General features: G+C 43.3%; 2 protein-coding genes across 8 annotated transcripts in view; one reads left to right on the top strand and one right to left on the bottom strand.

Annotated features, from left to right (window-relative positions):
- Positions 1–23,496, bottom strand: part of LOC106656205 (prolyl 4-hydroxylase subunit alpha-1) — a 135,774-nt gene that overhangs the window by 15,881 nt on the left and 96,397 nt on the right. The window lies entirely within an intron of this gene.
- LOC106656204 (probable helicase with zinc finger domain) lies at positions 11,534–16,350 on the top strand. The gene is made up of 6 exons (XM_014376958.2): positions 11,534–12,460; positions 12,902–13,596; positions 13,686–14,423; positions 14,537–15,049; positions 15,127–15,532; positions 15,616–16,350. Exons 1-6 carry the CDS (start codon positions 12,250–12,252, stop codon positions 15,879–15,881), a joined length of 2,829 nt encoding a protein of 942 aa, XP_014232444.1. The 5' UTR covers positions 11,534–12,249; the 3' UTR covers positions 15,882–16,350.

Here is a 23,496-nt window from a genome sequence, read left to right as displayed (position 1 = left end):
ACATGTTCCTAGGACCCCCAAAAACATTTCCCGGGGGTCCGTATCCGCGTAGATTGAAAAAAAAATTTGCCGCGATTCTACCTCAAAAAATGCGTTTCATTTGGAGAATTGCTCACATATGGAAGCAATGGTGCATTCTCTATTATTATCATAAGCCGTGATCTTATCTAATACGAACTCGAGACTGTCATAATACGAGCGGATATCGTTTCGCTGAGCGGGCGATTTTTCTTCGATTTTCATTACAATAAAAACGCGAACTGGAGGAGTATTACTGCAGTTGACGAGTCGAATGGGAAAAAATTGAAATTCAGCGAGCAATCGTAATGTACGTTCAAATAATAATAACAATAATAATATTTATGTATTCCTCATACGTGTGCAGACGCTAATCGGCTTATACGTGTGCCTCGCTTTCGGCTCTTTTTTTTCTGTCCAAACTCTAACGATTTCTCCGACTGTCTATATTATAAGAGCAATCGCATATATAACAAATGACTTTTCAGTGCGGATTCGAGCACGCTTACGCGCGCTCACACACGCGTACGAGTATCGCAATCAAAAAGATAAATTTTCCACCCGCGTATACCGTAGTACACCCCGTGCCAGACTCTCATAATCCGCCCCCTCGGAGTTCGAAAACTCCTCGTATATCAATTAAATGCTGAATATATAGGTTCAGCCTTGGACGCTCTAGAGTAGATACATTGCACGCGGATTTTTGATCTAATGCACGTTCATACATTTTTTAACTTCGCGCGCGGCCTCCTTTACTTTGGAGCTTTTTTTCGTTTCTTTTTTTACGGAGTAAAAAGATATAAGAGGACGATGACGTCTGACCACATAAGCGCGCTCGACTACTTGCGGTTGAAAGCCGAGTCAGGTAGGGAAGCAGGAGCAGGAGTATATCGCAATTAAGATTTAATCGTCCAAGATGTAATGGGACACGCGGCCCCTGGTTGCGTCTGGTACATTATTCATAGGCATTAGTAGTCTCAGACAGCTGCAGACTCACGGTGCAATTTCGTAGCTGCTGATCTCGAAGATCGCTTTGTGCTCTGCTGAGTTAGCCGAAGCAAGATATACCTGTGTGTGCGTGTGTGTATATGTGCGGGTATATGTACGAGTCATTGCACACGCGTATGTGCCGTGGAATGTAATTTGCGACACAGAGGACTCGATCGCAGCGAAGCGTGACCTGTAATGAGCAGCTGCTAATGAGCAGCTCAAGAATCGCGTAAGAGCACACGCTGATTTTGCATATAATATGGGTTCGAACGTCCAACTTCGACAAACTGCGTATCCACATGTAAGCTCGTTTGACCGTTCGCCCGTGTAAATTTTTGATGTCCTGTTGATATCTATATAATATATATCTAATATACGCATCGACCCGAGGATTCGTCGTTTTACGGTTAAGTACATGTGCCGCACGCGGTGGAGGAGCGCCGCACATATATTCTTCTACCCATGCATAAATATTCTTTTCATGTAAATTTCGAGATTTCCGCTGTGAAAAAATAACCTCGAGAGCGCGGGTTCATATACAGCGCTGAGCTTTTAATAACGATACTCGAGGAGCTGCTGTTGCGGCTGCTGCTGCTAGTACACACTCAGCGCACGCAGTGAATAAGTTCGCCTATAATAGGCAAGCAAATCTGCGAGAGGCAGTAATTTAACCGACCGTTTAATTAAAACCTACTCGCTCTATATCTCTGGGCCTGTATATATGCACGCTTGTATGTATATGTATAGCATGCAGATGTGCATAGAAGTATATATGTATTTGGTGGGGTCAGGTAGATATTGCAGAACGTAATATGCAGTGCGCCGAGTGCACCTTGGCGACTACAGCACATATTATCTATATAGATATATAATAATGTAAGGGCGCGAGTTTAACAACCCTAGGCAATGGTACTTGACCGGGGGCAGGCTTATATATCCTCTATCTGGTCGAAGCCTCTGAAAACTCATTGAACTTAACTCGGGCGATAAGAGATTGGGCCGGTATGTGGTGTGGTATATGTAGGCAACTCTACGTAGCTACAGCAATCGCGCTCGAGGACAGTCTGTTTTGCGCTGAATTACGAGCATCAGATTTTTTTGGGAAAAGTCCCCTTCATTCTCGGAAAATGATGTGTTTATAATTATTATAACTTTTTTTACTACTTGCAGGTTTACAGAACTGCATCTGTTGATGGAAACAAGAAGCTCATGATGATTGACTGTATAAACGTTACAAAGTCATATGAGCTCCAAGCAGTATAGTAAGGAAAGGCGCAGCCTTGTCACAGCCGAATCGAGCGAACTAACTCCATAGCACGACTCAACGAGACATAGGAAGTTTCACTTCAAAAAATTCCACACACGAGAATTATAACTTGAACGGAATTACGTACAGAGCAAAGCATTATAGATCGCGTTGGCGAGTATATGGAGGAGATTTCCAGTCTCGAAACTGTTGGGCGCGCGCGTCGCGTATCGTAGCACACCCGATCGCACAGGAATGCATAATGTAATGCATTAAATCGCTTGGAAAATGTTCGGCGCTGAATTTCGATGTGTATGGATACGCACACGTGTACCCGCGCTCAGAGATAGAGAGCGAGGATACGGCGTTTTTAAAGTTTTCCAACTTTCCCGTTTTTTCCGCTCCTCACCCTTTCCCATCTGTACTCCAGCTATATACGTATTCCGCGCTACAGCCCGCTGCGCGAGCATGAATTGGTTTGTCCGAGGAAAAAATTACGAAAAACTTCGCGTCGACGTCGAAGTTCTTGAGGCGAGGCGACCCGGCCACTTGCGTACAGGCGCGAGCATACAAGAGCGCGTACACAGCAGAAATGAGAAAAGCGCACGGGGAAAAAGTTTATTTATCGGAATCGTAAATTTTCGATGCTTACGTAGGACGGGGGGGGGGGGGGCTAAGAGTTGCTTCTTCGATTTTGTATTGCTTCATCATGCACGTGTTGTGTGCTGCGCGTCGACTTGCTTTTTCGACTCGCAATTCACCCCCGCCGCATTCTCGCTGCTGCTGTTGCTGCACAGGAGCCGTGTAAGGAGCTCGAAGAAAGAAACACGCGCTCGGATCTGACTATAAATCACGCAGCGTCGAAGCGTATAACGGCGGCGGAGGCGCGGGGTATATAACGACGATATTATTCCCATGATCGATAGGATATGCCCCGGGTGCGCGCATTATACGCACGCCGCGCGAGTAAATAACTATTTCTAAACTCAATTAAAGCGAGTTTATGGCGAAACAAATGCCAAAGGTATATACATACACTCTCCGAACCCTATCGCGCGCGTCTGCGTTATATCAATTCCCTCTTGACTATGTGCTTGGACGACGGTGCGTATATTCATATCGTAAAATCCATATAATCAACTGCGCGCGACTCTCTTTTACTCTCGCACTTCGAAATCGACGAAATTTAATGAAAACAACCCTACAGCTGCTTCCGTAGTGGCGCATAAACGCGATAATATTAGATAGGCTCGTCTGTGTTGACGAGTATTCGAGTAGTGTTCAATACGTAACGGCGCATTATGGCGATATATACCACATTATGTTACTCAAATGTTTTCCAGGCTATTTATATCGAAAGATTATTATGTACAAATTGCTATCCGCTCATTAAAAACCGATGGCATACGATTGCGTAATTATAAATTTATTACTTTTGTCAAATGGTAATAAAAATGTAATAAAGAAAGAAAAAAAAATGTCGTAAGGCATTGCACAATTCTTGTTTGTTCTTTCTTCTTAACATTGTTGTAAGTTATGTTCAGATCGGGCGATATAAGCAAATTAGCCGTTCAGCGCCTGCAGCGATAAAAAAGCGCGGGACACTGCCAAGAACGTAAGATACGCTTTTGGCTGTAAGATGCGATATACGAGTATTACGCTCGAGTGCAGCTGACCCAAAGATTATCTCGTACCTAAATTTTTTCCACGCCTATCGCTGCGCGCGAGCTTTAACGTTATCCCACGCTTACGTATAAGAGTGTCGTAGCCGGCAGCGTCGTACATTATGCAGCAAATGCGCCTCACGAGCTTTTTATGTTATAATAAATAATTCACCGTATTATACGTCGCTCGTGGAGAGAACGGGATATTGGAATATTTACCTCGTAAATACGCATTGGCACACCGAAAAATCACGACTTATACTCGCGGGCTCTGCCTCGAAGGAGAGAAGTAGCTGCTCCCGAGAGTTGCGGGAAATTGTCGCTCTCAGAACACGCCACGCGACCCACATTTGTCCCATAGTTGGCGCGGGTGGTGATAAATATAAAAGTATATCGCAGGCGAGGCGAGCATTGCACTTCCACGCGCTGCGCGACTTTTTCAAATTACCGAGTTATTGCCAGAGGGCAAGAGAGGTCGCCGGGAATATTTTGTCAAAACGTTCGTGAAAAAGAAAAAGAAAAACTTATTCCAAGCTATAGTTATAAGGATGTAAAGTAGAAATTGTACGTGCGGACTCGATCGTTTACAGCCGTAAACGATAGAGGTTTTACTGTACAGTAGCCTGCGCGCGGCGGCGGCTGCAACTGCAGCAGCTTCGGTTTTCAAGCGCCGCGCGCGCATTAAACTCTCAGAGCACTTCGTTTTTCGAACCAAAAAAGTTTCAACATTCGCTGCCACCGCCGTCTGTATCGATTTTGCCTTAAAAAGCTAATTCATGATTTCTTCTTTCTTTTTTTTTTTTAACCGTGGACTGCAATATATCGACGCGTGACTTTATACGACTTTTTGTTATATTCCTTCGACAGAGCTTTTATAATACAATTTGCAGTATGCAAGAAATAACGCAGGCGTTATGATCGATTTTTCCTTTTCCCTATTCGAGTGAAACGGAACGTCACGACGACGATTTTTACCGAACGATTCGGAAAAGTTAACAAAGAAATGCGAGTAATTAGCCTTCGTTGCCATCGAGTTTAAATGTGCTACACAACCGAAGAATATATTCTGATCGCACAGAACGTACAAAAAAACTCGGGCACTGGTAAGTGTGTGTACGTGTATGCACACGTGACGCGTCCGCACTCGACCGAATGGAAATACGTCGATATATTCGATTCGTTAAGAGCACGTCATTATCCTAACTGCTGTCCTAGAGTTGCACAAAAAAAAAGCAAAAGAAAAAAATCGTCACGGATATGTATCGTATTACTTTCAGCGCACATAGCAAGCAACGATAGCTTAGTTAAAAAGCTCAGTCGCGATCGAAACTCGTATATCGTACGCGCTAAGAGCGTTTATTATTTTTGCCTACGCGAATAATACGGCTATAATACCGATGGTAGTTATTGCGCTCAGTTCTTCGAGTCATTTTTTTACTCCGGCAATTCGCTGCGTTAAAAATTAGACTGGCCTGCGAATTGCTGCTGCGCAGCGGCGTAGTATTAATGCATAACGATAAATCAACATTCATCTTCAGGAGGTGAAACGTTATTTAATCTAATTTAAAGCACTCCGAGTCGGAGAAAAAGATTTTCACAACATATATACGAGAAAGGGGCCTCAACGGCGAGCTCCACCGGCAAGTATATTATTACACTACAGTTTCATTTTTGTTTTAAGATCCGCAGCGCGTAACAACTGCAAGGCGAGCCGAGCCGAGAGCTTTCCTATACAAGTCCGAACGACGGCGACGGCGGAGCCACTATAACAATGAGTGCGCGCTTAACTCGAAAGAATGTTCACTTCAAACATCGTAATTGCTCGTGGCAGCCGAGTTATACTCGCGCGCGGCTCGCAAAATTTACTCGGGCCGCCCTCATTTCTCTAAGTATATCATAACGTTTTCCTTCCAAGCCTTGTAGCAATGTATATACATCGCAATATATAATATGCTCAGCGAATCTCGTCGGTAATTTTTATGAGAAATATCTTACCGAGCTTGCTGCCGGTAATAGTGTGTAATAATAACGGCTCCGCGGTACTCGTGCACCCGTGCGGCCAATGAGTGTAAAAACGAGTCCAAAAAATGAGTAAAACTGCAAAATGCATTGGTCTCCGCTGGACTCGACAGCTTGAAATACATATATACACTGGTAGTAGCAGCAGCAGCAATGAAAGTTCGCAGAGCTTTTTTTATCCACGCCGCGTTGTGGTGTAACTCCGTGAGAAAAAGCAAGGAAACAAAAATATCGCCCGCCCGCATATATACAGTTATGAGCTGCCACATCTCAGCGAGCGGCGAAAAAGTTTACTGGTATATACCGGCCTCGTACTCTCGCACCCGTATACAGACACACACACACGCGCGCGAGCGTGTGTAATATAACGAAGAAAAAGGAGAAAAGCTCGGAGCAGCGATCGCGCGCCGGCGGAGAGTGAAAAATAATAGTAACGAGTGCCGGTAATCGTGCTCGATACTTCCGCTGCACACCTTGATAAATGTGAAAAATTATTAATGGTCTATTGATTTATGGCTCCGTTGCAACATGCGAGAGAGAGAGAGAGAGAGAGAGTAAGAGCGAGAAAGACAACGTTATATATTTGTTAAAGAGCTCTATACGTACTACTACTCCTTGCGAGGCAAAGAGAGAGAGGGAGAGCAGCCTATACGAGGCTAAATTTAATTATTGCCACCGGAGTTTGATAAAATCTCCCTTATGCGCGCCGCGCGTATAAATATAATTCCATGCGGAGGTATATAGCAAAATATATGGAGGAATTGTTTACCTTTTGCCGTTCGTGCTCTCTCTCCCTCCTACCAACTTTCTCGGAGCTCGGCTGCGAGCATATATGACATACCAGAATCATTTTACATCTTGAAATACATCCGAGAGTATAATAGATAAAGAAAAGCTTCACGAACGATACAAACAATTTAAACAACTCTCGAGTCTCGAGGAAAGAGCTGCGATTTCATTACGAGCTTGCGATCCTCGTATATAACTAATGTACAAAAAGAACTTTCTAATTGCGCTTGATTTATGTATCTTTCCTTTTTGCTTTTTGCTCAAGCAACGCACACTCATACATACGTATAGTGCACAGTCGAAAAGTTTCGTGACCATTAAACGACTAAAATCCCTATCCCCCAACCCTGCGCTCATCGTTGGGCTTTTATACAGACCAGTAGCTAGCTCCTCCGAGGCATTAGTGTATATAATCGCGCGCTGTGTGCCCAAGCTCATATTCGACCAACTTTTCAAGAAAAGTAAAAGCGTCATAAAGTACACAGCCGTGGAAAACGAACCGAACGATCATCGCTCGGCGACGACGACGACGACGACGAGCAGTCGACGCGAGAAAAGTCCTCGGCACAAATTGTCGCGCGCACAAATGACTGATGTTTAAGGTGTCGACCGAGCGGCAACTTCGCTTTGATAACCATTTTTTTCTCGTCCTCTTTTTTTGGTTCACTGCACTCTGGCCTCGAAAAAATGTACGTACTTTCATCACGAAAATTCTCCGAGTTTCGGAAGTCGTCGAAGATGTCGTGGCTAGGAGTGGGAGTAAAGCGAGGGTCTGGCTGTTGTTTTTTATCGCCCTGCAGATGAAATGCGTCGTTTAGGTTCGCTCGTACACATAAATACATACACATCACGTAGAGGACGATCACGCGCAGTTAAAACGTAGAAAAAGTATAATACGCACATTCGCGTCGCAATTAATACTCGGTCGATTTTATTTTCAATTGCAGGAACCACCGGTACGTCTTTTATTTTCCGCGCGCATGCAAATTGCTCTCGGCCAAGCGTGTACAAATCGATTGCTCAGTCGTATAAAATGCGTAAATAATTCCTCTTTTCTTTTCTCTTTCTTTCTCCTCTCCTTCTGTCTCTCATTGATGGATTTAATAAAAACGAAAATCGTGACACGATATATGTTATTTCTTCGTGCCTAGGCCCTCGCATTCGTCGCGACTACTGTGCTATTCCTTCTTTTTACCTTCAAAAACTCGATTTTCGTCTCTCGACGCGCGTCACGTCGTGCGTGCGAATCTTCTTAATTTTGCACTGCCCTAGTGCGTATATATAATAATATATTCCATTATACATATAACACGCGCGCGCGCATGAGGCACTAATGAACTCCGCAGCGCAGTATCATAAGCGCCGCGAGCTTAATCCGATTTTGCCTTGCGTGAGTTGTTTTTTTTTCTGCTAGTTCAAGCTGCGTATACCTACTGTAGGCACCGAAATGCGCAACGTATAAATAAGCGCGCGCACGCACGCACGCACCGCGGGGGAAATTTTCGCGCGCCGATGGTGTTTTCTAACGAGATCATATACGCAGTACGCATAAACGCAGCTACTTCGCACACACAGCATTAATGCTCGCAAGCTCGAGTGCTTTGAGAAAAATATCGCTCTATATGTGCTGGGCGGCTCAGGCTGTGGTATACGTATAGAGGCTCTATACAGGCCTGGAGTTCCAGTCGAGCTCGCTCTCGTTTCTCTTTCCAAAGCCACTCAGTTATACTATCAGTTTGAATTCTCCCGTTCGTACACATTATATATTACGTACTCGGCGACGAGCTTTTATCTCGGAGCCGTGCGCTTTCATTGACCATTGCGCAACGAGTGAACATACATATATACGTATATAACCAGCAGAAGCAGAAGTAGGAGCAGCAGCGCCTTTGCTGTTGACCGTATTTCCGGCTCTGCAGTGTATGTATGTACGTATATGCGAGGGTCCTGCGAACGACTGCGAACGCGGGCCAGCTCTGTAAGCCTCCGATTATCTCGAAGTCAGTGCAAAAGCACTCGCCGTACATATATAGCTACTACACCATCCCGACATCGTGTTCATTCTTCTTGTTCGAGCCCCGCGGGCTTTACACTTCCTACAGACGTACGTATATAACGCGCAGGCAGCAGCACTCACGCACATACATAGCCGCAATCCCTTGACTTCCTCTGGGCTTGAGAAGCGTCGCAGCTCTTATCGCTTCTTCATTCGTATATAACTAAATGTCTCGTTTCTCTATGCCGCACGCGAGTGTGTGCGTGGGTGGATGGGTGCACCAGCAGCAGCTATATATGCCGCAGAAAGATGTGCAGGGGGGCCTCGGAAACTTTTCCAGCAAAGCTTTTGGTTACTTTGAGCAAACCTCGACGTGCTGCCTCGCTACCGCGGTGCTCATTGAATTTCGAATTAAAGCTTGAGCAAAGTTGCGTATAGTAAGTAACTGAGGCAACATCGTCGTTGACGACGATGGAAAAATATTTCGATAGTCAAAATTGTACCTTCACGACTTTTCTTCTTTAGCCGATGAAAAAAAATCGTCGTAAAATAAAAAGCGACAGAGAAGAAAAATAGTGAATCGAGGGTTGTAAAACAGTAAAAGAAAAATGAGGAAAATTGCACTAACAAGGCCTGGTACGTACACGAGAATTGGACAAAAGGTCGAAGCTGTTATTTCAGGAGTCACTACAGAACTCCCTATAAAAGAGATACCTTACAAGCGAAAAGTGCTTGAAAAAGCCAACATAATTCGGTTACCTTTGCTGTATGTACTATTATAATAAAAGATTGTAATCAAATAATAACCGGTTATCAAGATCAATCGAACTTCAATTCCCTTATTCTTTTTTGGGACAAGGGTTTGTTTTGTAACATGATCATAGAAAAGAGGAATGAGAACAATAGAAAGCACAAAAAACTAAAAAGAAAAAAATCGAATCACAGAACTTTGTGCGCAATATTTATGAATCGTAGAGTCTAATCGAGAAACTATCGAATAAAGTCGAAGTAAAACGATCTGTCCTGCAATTATAAAAAGCTCGTACGAATACTACATAACGCGTCGCAGCGTAAATAAATCCCCGAGTAATCCAATTTTTTTTCAACATTTCTCCCTGTACGCGCGCGCTTCTCTTATAATTATCGGACGAGTTTTTTTTTTAATCGCGTGGACGTAAAAAAAAAAATTTCTTCCGTCACTAGTCGAGTTTCTTATATATCGCGGGATGGATAATTATTTTCGACCACGAACGCGTGTGGCTTCTCGAAATGATTTTCCGCCTTACTCATACGTATGGTATACGTTGTACTAATGGCCCCTGTGAGCATGCCGTGCGCGCACGTAATAACGTATAGCCTTTTGTACGAGTGCGAGAGCTTCGGCGAGCCGGCGAAGATCTCTCGAGGCAATTTTTCGCGCCCAAACGTTACGCGACGAGCTTGCGTCTGAATGTTGGGCGTGTGTGTCTGTGCGTGGGTTACGTGACTCGGACGCTTCTCAACGAATTTTTTTTTTTTTCTTTCCTTCGACCAAAGGAAGTGCACGACGTCTGCGGGCGTATATCTATACGCGAATGGCGTTGCCACAAGCTCTTTTCTCTCTTACGCGTTCTTGGCGCAAATGTCAGTAATTTCTTCCTTTGCTTTTGTCTCTTTCTCCTTTTTTTCTCTTATATAGCAGCAACACACAGTACGTGGAGTTGCACGCGCGCGGCAAGGCGTGTACGGCACACGCATCTCTGAAGCGCTCGGAACAGCAGCAGCAGCAGCAGCAGCGCAATCGAGCTTTTTCTCAACATCGATATTACAAAATTACTACGGACGTGGCTCGAGGCCATAATGCTGAACTCGCTCACATTTCTTGCACGAAACATCGATATATATTCTTCAAAATTTTTCCTGAAACGCAGCTCGCAGCTGGTTACAGTACTGCTGCCAGCTCGGAGTCTCTTTCAAAGATTTTTTGTCATATAAACTGTACAATTAATCTTGGGCGAAGTTTAAACGCGCACGGACAGCAGCTACTGCCTCGACTCTCTTCCCTCTCTCGCGCAAGCTCGCTATGGCTCTCCGCGTTATTCGTCACTGCCAAGAGCATCGTGACGGCCAAAGAGCGAGTACGTTTAATTATCTTAGCGCGAAACTCTAATTACAGCAGTGAGTACTCACTGTAAAGCGATGTAACTTGGAAGAAGATGAAAAAAAATGATGAATTTCGAAATGGCCTCTGATTACAAGCTCGAGAATTTTGCAGATGTAAAAAAGTTTAATTAGACTTACATCGTTAGACATGTACTTTTTGCAAACGCGAATTATTACTGAGACGAAATCGTAGCAGAAACTTCCATAACGTCATGAATAAACAGCAGAATTAGAAAAACGATTTCAGCCAATAATAAATAAATGTTATCTTTGGCAATCGAGATTTACAATTGCGGCCGAGTAAACACTATGCAGTTTTATGGAATATCTATTGCTAGCTTGATATACATCGACTGATCGACCGTAGCAAAAAAAGACTAAAATTGTAAATTTTCAATCTTTCGCGATTCTCACCTTTCATCTTTCATTCGCATCGCGGAATATCTTCAAGCATATACCTCAGCTACGCGATTCAAACTCATCGCGCGAGTCGATTTCTCCATGGCTCGTGCGAATTTCTGCATTGCCGGCCTAAATTCGCATCGCGCAGAATCTGCGCAGCGCCGCTCCGACTTTGCGGCGTGTGCGCGCGCCGCCTCAGAGAGTGGGGAGCCGATAAAGCGAAATATTCCGTCGACAGCCTCACTAACACATGTAAACACAGTCACGCTGGCGCTTTAGAACGGCGTAGAGGCCTATATACACGTCTCCTTCTCGCCATACCTCTGTCTCTTTTCATCTCGCTAAACTTGTGTGTGTGTCAGCCTGTGTTTGTACATAATACACACACGAAGATAGGGACTACAGTTATAGGTTCTATATATACAGCCATACACACTCATTGCACGAGGTCATCGTCATCCCCCATCTGTGCGAATAGGCCCATCGCCATCGGCAGCAGCGGCAGCAGCAGCGGCAGCAGCAACGAACAGCAGCGCACAGTGTGTCGAGCGCCGAGCGAAATTCTCATACATACATATATAAATATACAGAGTATTATGTACAGCCGTGGCCGTCGTTGTTTGTGATACGCGAGCGTGTCGCGATACAATCGATTGTGTTGTTTCCACTGCCAGAGTCGAGCCGAGCACGACGACTTTGTGTACATAATAATACGCACAACACACCGAGTGAGTCTCGAGCCGTGCGTGCGCGAGTGTTTTTGGAAGCACAGGAGACATCTCCCCGCAGTGTGCCTCGCAATTTCGCACGCGAAAATAACGTGTGTATATGAGTGATTCCGGACGCCAACACCACGTAGGCACGACGAGAAAACGAAGAGAGCAGTCGCTTCTTGATATAGAAATAGTTATAATCGTTGGGTAGCCATCCCGGCTTGTGCACGCGACGACAGTGACAGTGAGTAAAGTACGAGACCCTTCGAAATGGCCGACGACGAAGCTGCGTCGACGAGGAACAAGTTCCTCATCGGGCTACGCTCGAGGTGGCTCAGGTCCGCGGCGCCCAGGAGCGTCATCTGCGACGACAATCTCGAGGACGCGGTCGTGCAGACCAACAGCAACCTTAACGTGAGGTTCACCTGGAACACCACCGACAGTTACGTCTGGAGCTGGTCGTTCGAGGTCACGACCAAGGGTAAGGATTTTCCAGATTCGCACATAACCATGATGCTCGCTCGCGTATATATATATATAGGTATATATACGCTAGCCCTGTAGAGTATGAGCAAAGGCACGCACTGGTTTTTCCCCGTTTGCCTCGTGTCGAGAGAAAAAAAAACCGTAGGGGGAGATGAAGAGACACGACTAGAATAATTTTCCTATTTATACACGACGGTTATTTGGATTCAAAATCATAATAATAGAGAAGCTTTTAAGGTTATGCTCCTTGTTTGCCCATGAGTTATTGTTTGGATTTTGCATGAGTACACGTAATAATATTTACATTTGAAAGCATGCTTATCAAATGGAATAATTTTGAAATTTCTCTCGTCGATCAATGGCAAACAATACACATTTGAAATGATAACTCCCTATGACGAATGAACAATTTTAATTGAATCAATGTATTTTGCAGATGACAAATACTTAAGAAATGTGAGCCTTGCACTTGATTCTCACAGGAAAAATTATGGCATTCTATCTGTGGTTGGGGATAATTTTTGCTTTCACTCGCCTGAGGCTGACGGACAGCATGTTGAAGCTCTTCCAGTTATCGAAGACCCTTTAGACAGTTCAAATAGTTCTACGCACTCTTATATGGTTGAAATTAAGTTTCATGCCAAATCTGTTGGAACTTATTGTCAGGATGTGATTTTTGGCTTTGGTGATGATTGCCCAGTCATAAGAAGACAGTTGGTTAATGACTGTGTTGTAGATTCAGATAATGTTCGTCTACAAGCTGCTAAAGAGTATCTCATGTACTTGAGCAACAATGTTCCGATACCATCAAAGTCAATTGTACCTTTCAATTCACCTTTTGTAACTGATAGAGATCCAAGAGAGTTAGAATTATGTGACTTTTATCCTAAACCTGATGTGGATACATTCTTTTTGACACACTCCACTTTGAAAGCCATTGCTTTGGATCCTCAAAATTATAGAAGAATACTGCATGAACTTGTGACTATTGAAGAAATTGCACGGCGAGAGCAGATTGCGCGTTACAATCAAGTGACGGAGTTGAGATTATCTAATTGTTTTATCTTAGCTTCAGATACAGATGGTTCGACCGTGGCTAAATATGCAGCACCTGGAGAATTATTTGCACAAGTGAGTCTAAATTTATAACTAAATTGTTGATTTACTTTTGTTCAATTTGTTTATTACACGTATTGTTTTTTTGTTCATTTCACTTTTAGTTTCCTCTTGGTCGCGAAGTTTCGGAAGACTCAAAAAGCGGTCGGCTGCTTCTACGAAGCTGTACGCATTTACTTGTTCAAAAAATAGAGGTCAACAAAAACGACCCAAATGGACCCCCTCCTGTATTGGGTCCCAAAATATTCGAAGCTCACGTCGAAGACAAATGTAATCATTCGATTTTCGCGCGTCTCTCTAAAGACTGTGTTGAATACTTCAATCTAAAACACGACACCAGTGAGCAGATGTTTGTACAATTTGTCATGAACCGCACGCCTTTCGCTGAGTGGCACAGAGCCATTGACGCTTTGCCGGATCCTGAGTTAATTTTCCCTAAACGTCAACTCGGTTTATCTGGAACTTCGGGAAATGGCATTCTTCAACAACAGCTCAAAAATCTCAAATTCGAATGGTTACCTGAATGGGCTTCGAAGCTAACGGATTGCCAACTGAACGAGCGCCAGAAAGAGGCCGTGGCAGCAATGATGGCACCATCAAATTTGATCCTACCACCAATACTTATATTAGGTCCATTCGGTACGGGAAAAACGTCGACCATTGCCCAAGCTCTCCGTATACTTCTGGTGAACAACCTACAGAGTAAAGTTATTCTGTGCACTCACAGTAACAGTGCGGCTGATTTATATGTCAAAGAATTCTTCGATCTCTGGTACAAAGAGACATGTGATGAGAGGTTAAAACCCCTCAGAATTTACTACAAAGGACGTACACTAAATACGGTAAGATCTTCGAAACGCTCCGTTATATCTTATTTTTTGTTATTATAAAGTGAACTGGTTTTTAATTTTCGGGTTCCATCGCGATTTTTTTAATTTTTCGTCTTTTGCAACAGGTACATCTAGCGGTGCGCCCATACTGCCCGATAGACTCTAACGGTCGGTTCCGCGATCCCACACCCGATGAATTAGAGAACTGTGGCTTAGTCATCTCGACCTTGGCAACGTCGAGCTGTCTAACTGGCTTGGACTATACACCGACTCACATTATCATCGACGAAGCTGCACAGGCTCTCGAGTGCGAAGCTTTGGCGTGTCTGTCAATGGCCACGCCGAAGACTCGTCTCATTCTGGCTGGTGACCAAATGCAATTGGCGCCGGAAGTATACAGCGACTTAGCTAGAGAACGTGGCTTAGGAATCAGTTTACTAGAACGGATTCATCTGATCTACGAGAAACCACATCCATGCCGAGTTCAACTTTGTAAAAATTACCGAGCTCACGCTGACATAGTTAAGCTCACATCAGAACTATTCTACGGAGGTCAGATTGAACACGGCGCTACCCTGCCCCGACACGAGCTCTACGCGCCATTAACGTTTTACGCTTGCGAGGGTGTCGTTCAGAAGGTAAATTGAAATACAGTGAATAGCCACTTTTTTTTTCAACTTTACTGGAATGCCTTATATCTGTGATATCTTTATAGGGAAACAACTCGACAGGCTTTTACAACGACATCGAAGCTGCGGAAATAGCCGAGCGAGTATCAGAATTACGACGCAAGTGGCCTGCCGACATTTGGGGTCCATTCCAGGAAGGTTCAATAGGTGTTGTGTCGCACTATGCGGAACAGGTGGTTCGCATTCGTAGCGAGCTGCGCAAGAGGAAACTTTTCAATGTCTCGGTGGAGCGTGTACTCAATGTACAAGGCAAACAATTCGTGGCTGTATTCATCAGCATTGTGCGGACGAGGCACTGCAGTCGATTGCCTGCAGAGCGAAATCTCAGTGACTACGGGTTCTTGACGAATCCTAGACTGCTCAACACAGCAGTTACGCGAGCCAAAAGTTTGGTCGCTGTTGTCGGAGACCCGGTTGGACTACTGACTATCGGTGAGTAAATCAACATTTTTTTGTCTTTGATTATGTGGTTTTTTGTTCCTTATTTTTATTGTTTTGCGCATGTACGTGTGTAGGTTCTTGCGTCAAACATTGGCGCCTATACTTGCGCTCTGCGAGCGTTCACGGAATGGAGCAGCGGGAACTCGAGTTCCACCTTAACAAGGTACTCGAGGAACCAGCAGCACCGGCGCTCAATCCTCTGGCAGAAGAATTCGTGCCGCGCGAGAGCGTGCGCATGGAAAATCCCACGTGGATTGAATACGTCCCGATGCCGGTGCCTGTTCCGATCATACACTGCGCCGTTGATCCGAAAGGAACTGTTGTTGTTGGTAAAACATAATTGTAGCGGATGATGAAAAAAAAGACAAATACGCCGGCAGTAAAAATGGATATATTATAAATTAAAATTATAAATATTAAATTTAACGCAGAAACCACTGCGTTGGAATGAAGAAATTATTCTGTAGATTTTGTCTTAATTTAAATCACGTATTTTAAAGAAACTTAATTTTTAGTGCGACAAGAAACTACTTTTATTACTTGCGTGATGAATCATTTAACTAAAACAAAGAAGTAATGAAAGTACCCTGTATCAATTCATGTTATTTTATAATTTTCATCGTCATTTCTTATTACCTGTCATGTCTATGCACATACTTATATATTTTTTATTTGAAAAAAAATTTTTTATATTAATATATCACATAACTCGTCCATTCCTCTGTATTATATAAAATAATCATGTAATTTTAAATCGACATTAAAATTTTTTGTCGAATAAAGATACAATATAATTGTTCTATAAATAATGACTTGATTATTACTTTTATTATTGTTTGAACCCCATTAAAATTACCTCAGACAATCTTCCCTCATATCCAAACGTTTGTTTTGAGAAAAAAGAAAAAAACAAGTTCGTCAAGACAGCTGATAATCCGAGTTGCGCCGGGAGGGCAATAATGGGAATTCGATCATATGGTAATGTTAGCGAATTCGGAATTTAGAAACGCTACACACTTGCAGCCCTCTCGAGCCCCTTAGACCGCCAAAGTTCCTTAATGTATGCATAATATTCTAAAATAGTATTATAACTTAGCAAGCAGGAGTGAGAACGAGAAGGAGACCGGCGTCGCGACGAACCCCACTTCAACCACTTTGAGTTTCAATGTTAGATTGTTCTGCAGACTATAAGTGGGCGGAGAAAGGCATACATAACTAACGAGCACAGACATAGAGATCATTTTTTACCTCTCTCAGTCTTTCTCTTTGCTTTCCCCTCCTCGTAGCACACTCGGGGGAAAAGCTCAAGTTAACGTTGCATTATTAAAAGGCCTTTGATTACAGCCGATAAACAGCAGTGTCAGTGGCGCGCCGTGCGTAATTTCAATCGCACGTGCCAAGCATATGGCTAATAACGACATCGTCGCATTGCCCTGCACGTACGGAATGACTCAATCACGCCCTTAAAAAAGGAACGTAGAGAGAGAAAAAAAGCAGTCGAAATTCGGCGTATAATCACATCAGCGAAAGGAGAAAAATCGCACATCTGTCTTACAATATTCATGTACCGGGGACGCGTATACGCGCGTACACTTGAAACTCGCGTAAGGCGGCATGTCTAGTTTTTTTTTCTTTCACTTCTCGAATTAACGCATTTTTAGTGTAGAGCGTTATGGAGCTGCAAGTCCCCTTCGCTATACGTATACACAAGCGCAAATCGCATTAAAAGTCCCGACTTCCTTAGCACGCGCGGGCGAACCGTGATGCGGCTGCTCCTGCTCGGGCTCTCATGTGTTTGTGTACGTTTGTACGGCAACCACAACTGTCAGAGATAGAGAAAGAGAGAGACAGAGAGAAAAAAAGAAGCATCTCTCGCTCACGAGCACAGGCTACAAATCTGCTTATAAAAAGGGCTTTTTGTTGGACCATCGCGCCATGTTTTTGTGTGTAGGGCTTTGCCGATGCGTCGACCAGACTCGACGTTATACATTTGCTTACCTTTTCTTTCTTTCTTTCGTTCTTTTCATTCCCGTCGCCTCTTTTACCTCGTGACTGCCGTGTACGCGCACATCCACCCACACCTACATACACTTGCGGAGTTCTTTCGCGTGTTTCTAATTTGGCTGCGAACACCCTCTGACACTGTCGCGACGAATTTTCGATCAGTGCGAAAAGAAATTTGGACTAAAAGGAAATTTGCTCAAGCATCAAAGGATAGTACACGAAGGTCAGAAAGATTACAAGTGCGACAAGTGCGAGAAGAAATTTGGAGTTAAATCACATTTGCTCTCCCACCAAAAGACAGTCCACGAAGGATGCAAGGATTTTGCATGCGGCAATTGCGAGAGAAAATGTGGAAGTAAATCCGAGTTATTGAAGCACCAAAGGATAGTCCATGAGGGTCGCAAAGATTACGCATGTGACAAGTGCGAAAGGAAATATGGGGATCGATGCAATTTGAGAATGCATAAAAAAACAGTTCACGAAGGTCAGAAAGATTACACATGTGACAATTGCGGAAAAAAATTTGGACGCAAAGCAGATATGTTTCGACACCAAAATACCATCCATGAGGATCGCAAAGATTTTGCAAGGGACAAGTGCGAAAAAAAATTTGGAACAAAATCAAATATGCTCGTCCACCAAAATGTAGTACATGAAGGTCACAAAGATTTTGCATGCGTTATATGTGAGAAGAAATTTGGAAGAAAGTCACATTTGTTCTACCACCAAAAGACAGTACATGAAGATCGCAAGGATTGAGGTAAGTGCGAAAAAAAATTTCTAAACCAAAACCAAATTAGCAGACACAAAAAAATAGTCCGTGAAGGTCGAAGAGATTTTACATGTGACAAGTGCGACAAGATATTTAGATTCAGATTGTATTTGAATAAACACCTAATGACAGTCCATGATGATGGCAAAAATTTTACGTGCGACGAGTGAGAAAAAAAAAGTAGAAAAAAATCAGCTAAATCTAGTTTTGTCAGACACCGAAAACCCGTGCATAAAGATTGTAAAGTTATAAACACAATGATTGAATTTCTACTTAGAACTACTTCATCAATCAAACTCAATAATTTTTTTAGACCAAATATATTTTCCTTTAATTCTATCATTTGTTACAATTTTCTCTATATTTACATATTTGCCAATTTAACAATTCGAATTATAAATTTAATTGTCAATATATTATTTTCATCAAAGACGTATTATTTATGTATAATCTAAATCGATTCTATACCTATTGAAATTCTGATTGTTCGCGCATTATATTAGTTCCTAGGACCTCAAAAACTAATGTTTATACCGAGCGTCCAATGAAAAAGAGAATTTGAATCGTTTTTAGCGCATGCACTTCCGACACTTTCCGACTTTTTTCTGGAATAAAGCATCATTATTTTATGATACACATATTTAAAAAATCTTGCGCTCGGAATGTGAGAAAAACTTTTACTTTTTCTCTCTCTTTCTCACTTGAAACTTAAAACACAAACATCCACACGCGTGGCGGCAAACGTCAAATTAATCATCGATATAGGTAGACGAAAAAAAATAAGATAAATAAATAAATAAATAAAAAAAGGCGATAAAAAGAGGTAAATTAAATTTTCTCCTCGCGTACAACAGATAAATGCGCGTCGGTGCTGCACTCTCCAATTTCTGCGTAGCCACTACTGGGCGCGGGGCTGACGATAAAAGGAAGCGTATAACGTAGTCGTGCCGCGAGTCTGAAATGTCAAAAAGCGGCAGCTATAGTGTATAGAGAGCTCTAAGCTGTGTACACGTCGCTGGTGCGGGCATGTCTTGTTCATAAATAATCCTGCAATTAAGCGCTTCTAGGAGCGAAGGCGTGGAATTGGCATCGTCCGAGGGGAAGGGAGGGCGAAAACAGCATCGCCGTCAGCAGTAGTAGAAGCAGCGCAACTATGGCCCATGAAACGTAGCGTCCATTATCGACAATTACCATATACTAATATTATGTACCTACGCATGTATGCGAGAAACGATGAATGGGCGAGATTCGGGCTGCATACGCGTTCGGAATTTCAAGCAACATGACTAAACGCCCGACGACATCTACTTATTCTGCTGCTTTTATATCGCACACGGAGCTTACAAAGTACTAGCCTCATTCAATGCTCTTTTCGAGGCTAAATTTTTCTCGTGGTTCGGAAATTAATTTTATTAACTAAACAATTTTACTCTACAATTTTAATAATATTCATTCGATTTATGGACTTATTATTTTCTCACTTGTCATTTTAAGCTTTAAGACCGATCGTTAGGTGGCGCATCACTGGTAAAGTCGCTCCTGCAAGTGGCAAGCCATTTTAAAGGAAATAAGTGAGAGCGGAATTTACTTGCTTACCTCATAACTAATTTTATCAGATTTCTGTAGTCCACAACTTGCAATTGTTATTATACAGCTAATATAACTTATAAAATACTCTGTTCCAAGCAAATATTTTTCAATCAAGTTTAAAACGTATTTATGAACTAACCAGTTTTTAAATTTTCCGATACTTTTAAAACTAACTCCACGATTTATGACAGCAATCACAATCCTGGGAAGCTGACTACGCAATACTACTCATGAATTTTGAAGAGAGGATTAAGAGTTATATTACATTGTACAAAATGACGTATCAAACGCTTCGAGCTGGAATAAGAATAGAGTTATATCTTGGCGTAAAAAAGATGTTGCTACTTTGCGAGCAAAAGAATCCACGTTGTAAAGTATATGGACGTAACGCTTATCAAGATGACACGCCTTTTTTCTATATATACCAGTCCGCTTTCTTTGCACTCGGAGAATCGGCGCGCAAGCTGCGCAATTAAGAAAACCTAAGTGTAATTGAACGCCGACTTAGCGAGGCAAGCTCTTTATTCTTTTATCGCTTTAATTGGATCGACAAAAATGTTTATCAGAGCGCAACGAGAGAGAGAGAGAGAGAGAGAAAGAGAGAGAGAGAATCAGTGCACTCGATGCGCGCAGCTTTTAATACGACGAGACTATGTGCAGAGATCGCGTATACAAAGTTCATTTTCTCTACGAGTGTCAATTTCTGACGAGTACAATTAGGAAATAGAGATAAAAATAAAAGCTTATCGTCGAGTTCGGAAAAACAATCTGATATGCAATTTGTTTAATAAGAACGCCGACTCGCGCGCTATAAAATTCCAGACGACTTTTATAATTACGTTACACGGAGCGCGCGCAAAACTGCAGTCTCTCCGATTCGCTCGATTCTCTCTTTCTATCGATTTTCTCTTTTTTCAATTTCAATTGCAGGAATAAATGATCCCCCGTCCTTCGACACGGAAATACCTGCGCTCGAATTCTTAGATGTACGTAGTATATGTATATAGTATAGACGTATTTACGGAGCCAAGCTCGCATACATATCGTTGTCGACGCGTAAAATACGCCTCTCTACTCTTTTTCTATCTCTCTCACTCTTTCCTCTCACTCGAAATTCGCAAACGTATACTCAGGCCGATCGATTCTACGTGTGCATACACGCCTGCCTTAATCAATGCACACTGCTGCAGTTTGCGTATTTTTGTCCCTTTTGTACGCGCTTACGTACATAGCATTCAACGCTGCTGCTGCCGCCGCTGCTGCTGTGCAAGCAGACACCCTCCCGTTTTTTTGGTGTATAATCTTCGCGTCAAAGTCGACATCGATTGTTTTCTCCACTTAGTTGTACACCGAGTGAGATCCGCAGGAGCGTGAAAATAAAAAGGAAGGAATCAACGAGTACCATTTTTTTGCATGCACGGAGCTACGCGAGCGAGAATTTTTTGCAATAGGCGCAGGATTTTTTGCTCGACGAGACATCGCTAGCGAGGGGGTGGAGCGAGTCGCATTTTGCAGTGACAGCAGAGTGCAATTTTCAAGTTCAAGATTCGTCGTTGAAAAAAAAATATATATGTTTTCTAAATGAAAGAATGTAAAAAAAGTAACGAAAAAAAAGGACGAGAGAGTCGAAAAATTACCGAAGCTTCGCTCGTAACGAGTATCCCAAACATTTCCAAACTTGCCAACTTTCCGGTGCGGTTGCAGAGCAGTAGGCAGCACCAGCGGCAATGCAGCGCAGTGTAAACATTCACGAGAGCTTCGAGCAACAGAGCAGCGAAGCACGCCATTCTTCCGTAAGAATGCCTTTTTTATTTTTACAAACCACGAGTGAAATATTTTTCTCTTTTCTCGAAAACAAAAGAGAGGAAGAAAATGAAGTGACGACGGAGACAGAGGAGAGAGGCGGGAGACGAGAGAAGGGCAATCTTTCGCGGCAGCGAATGCACAACTAGCCTTCATCTTTCGCTCGCTGCACGAATCATCACCGTGAGTACATCAGGCTCGTAGGCATTCCTTACCGCATCATAAAATAAAAAGAATAGAATAGTTTCACCATCGAAGAGTACAAGATCGTATATGTACTGCAGATACGCACGTATGCACGCATGCACATACGTAACGAGATCCTTATGTGCATTTCCCTAGGCTGATTTTTCCAAGCAGTTCGATTTTCTTGATGTTTTTGTTTTTTCTTTACCCCCATGCGTGCCTCTGTACACGCGCGAAACGTGAGCCGCATGAGCTTTGATTGTTCCCAGGTCCTTCATTTTCCGACGCTTCGCTTTTTCGTATTTTCTAGCTCGCGCGATACCTCTCTTCCTCCCTCCCTCTCTCTCTCTCTCTCTCTCTCTCTCATGCAGTTCGCGCGTCACTGGATATCTCGTTTTTTTTCCTGTTGCTGTTGATTTTTCTCACGCCGACACGCGTCCGTGCTTGCACTACCGATCGTATTCCATAAATTGAAGAAACAAAGTTTACAAAATTGTAAAGGCCGAGTCGCCGCCGCCGCCGCCGCCACCACCTCGTGCCGCCTGCTCGTGAGCGGATGCACATACACCCATTATAATATATACGGCAGAATATGCGGGAGAAAACGAAGGCTGTGAATTTTTGCACGCGCGTAAAATGTAAATTTCGAGCGTCATAAGTTATGCACTCGAAGCTCTCCTCTCTGCGTGCAGGCGGCAAAATGAAAATACAACACATTTCTCGGGCTCGAGCTGCGCGCGAAAACGCGTATAGGCCAAAAAAATTTTATGTATACGCACTCGCGCAGGCCATTTACATCGACGCGTGTGCGAGAGTTACACCACTACTACCACCAGCAAGGCCGCGTATAATAAAACTGTCGCTTGCAGAAACCGAGAGAGAGAGAGACATGCAGAGACAGCGAGCTCCGCACAGCAGAGAAAGGTCGGTGCGAGTTAACGCATAAACGCCCGCAACTCTTCTCGATGTAAATGTTTATGAATGCAAGCTCGCGAGCGCGCGAGAAAGCTTCAATGTTTATATAATAATTGCACTTTTTAGCCCGAATAAAAGACAGCATTTTTTATGCCGCCCTGAAAGCGAGAGAGAGAGAGGACGAATTTATCGGCTTGAGCGCGTAGAGCTGAGACTCCGTTGAATAATACATATTAAAAAAAACGTCGAGTGTCACTCCGACGATCAAAAGCTCTGCCGCTGCTGCGAGTTGTCACGCGGGTTGGAAAATTCAAAAAGTAAATGACACGCGCGCACGGTTCTCGCTTTAGTTTTACTCGAGATTAAAATAATCATGGAGTATACAAAAAAAAAACTAAGTTATACAAAACGAGTGCAGTGTGGGCCAACGAGCAACGCGAGCATGTGCAGTACAGCATACTCCTCGTCGTCGTAGCTCGATGAATTTTCATTCGAGCTTTCGCGAGCGCGTCACACTACTGCACGACATAATATGAGCGCAGCGCGCAAAAACCCCTGGAGAATATCTAAATAGAGCACGAGAGCATGAAGAGAGAAAGAAAGACAAAGAGCAAGTTCAGTCGACAGGCAGAGAAGGGGTAGGTTAAAGTCTAATCTACTTTCGGAGCTTCTGCTGGTCCTGATG

Source organism: Trichogramma pretiosum, unplaced genomic scaffold (genome assembly GCF_000599845.2).
Source record: "Trichogramma pretiosum strain Unisexual culture from Peru unplaced genomic scaffold, Tpre_2.0 scaffold4, whole genome shotgun sequence".
In the NCBI taxonomy this organism is placed as follows: Eukaryota; Metazoa; Arthropoda; class Insecta; order Hymenoptera; family Trichogrammatidae; genus Trichogramma; species Trichogramma pretiosum.
Note: the sequence above shows the minus strand (reverse complement) of the source record. Positions and strands in the feature narration are given on the sequence as shown.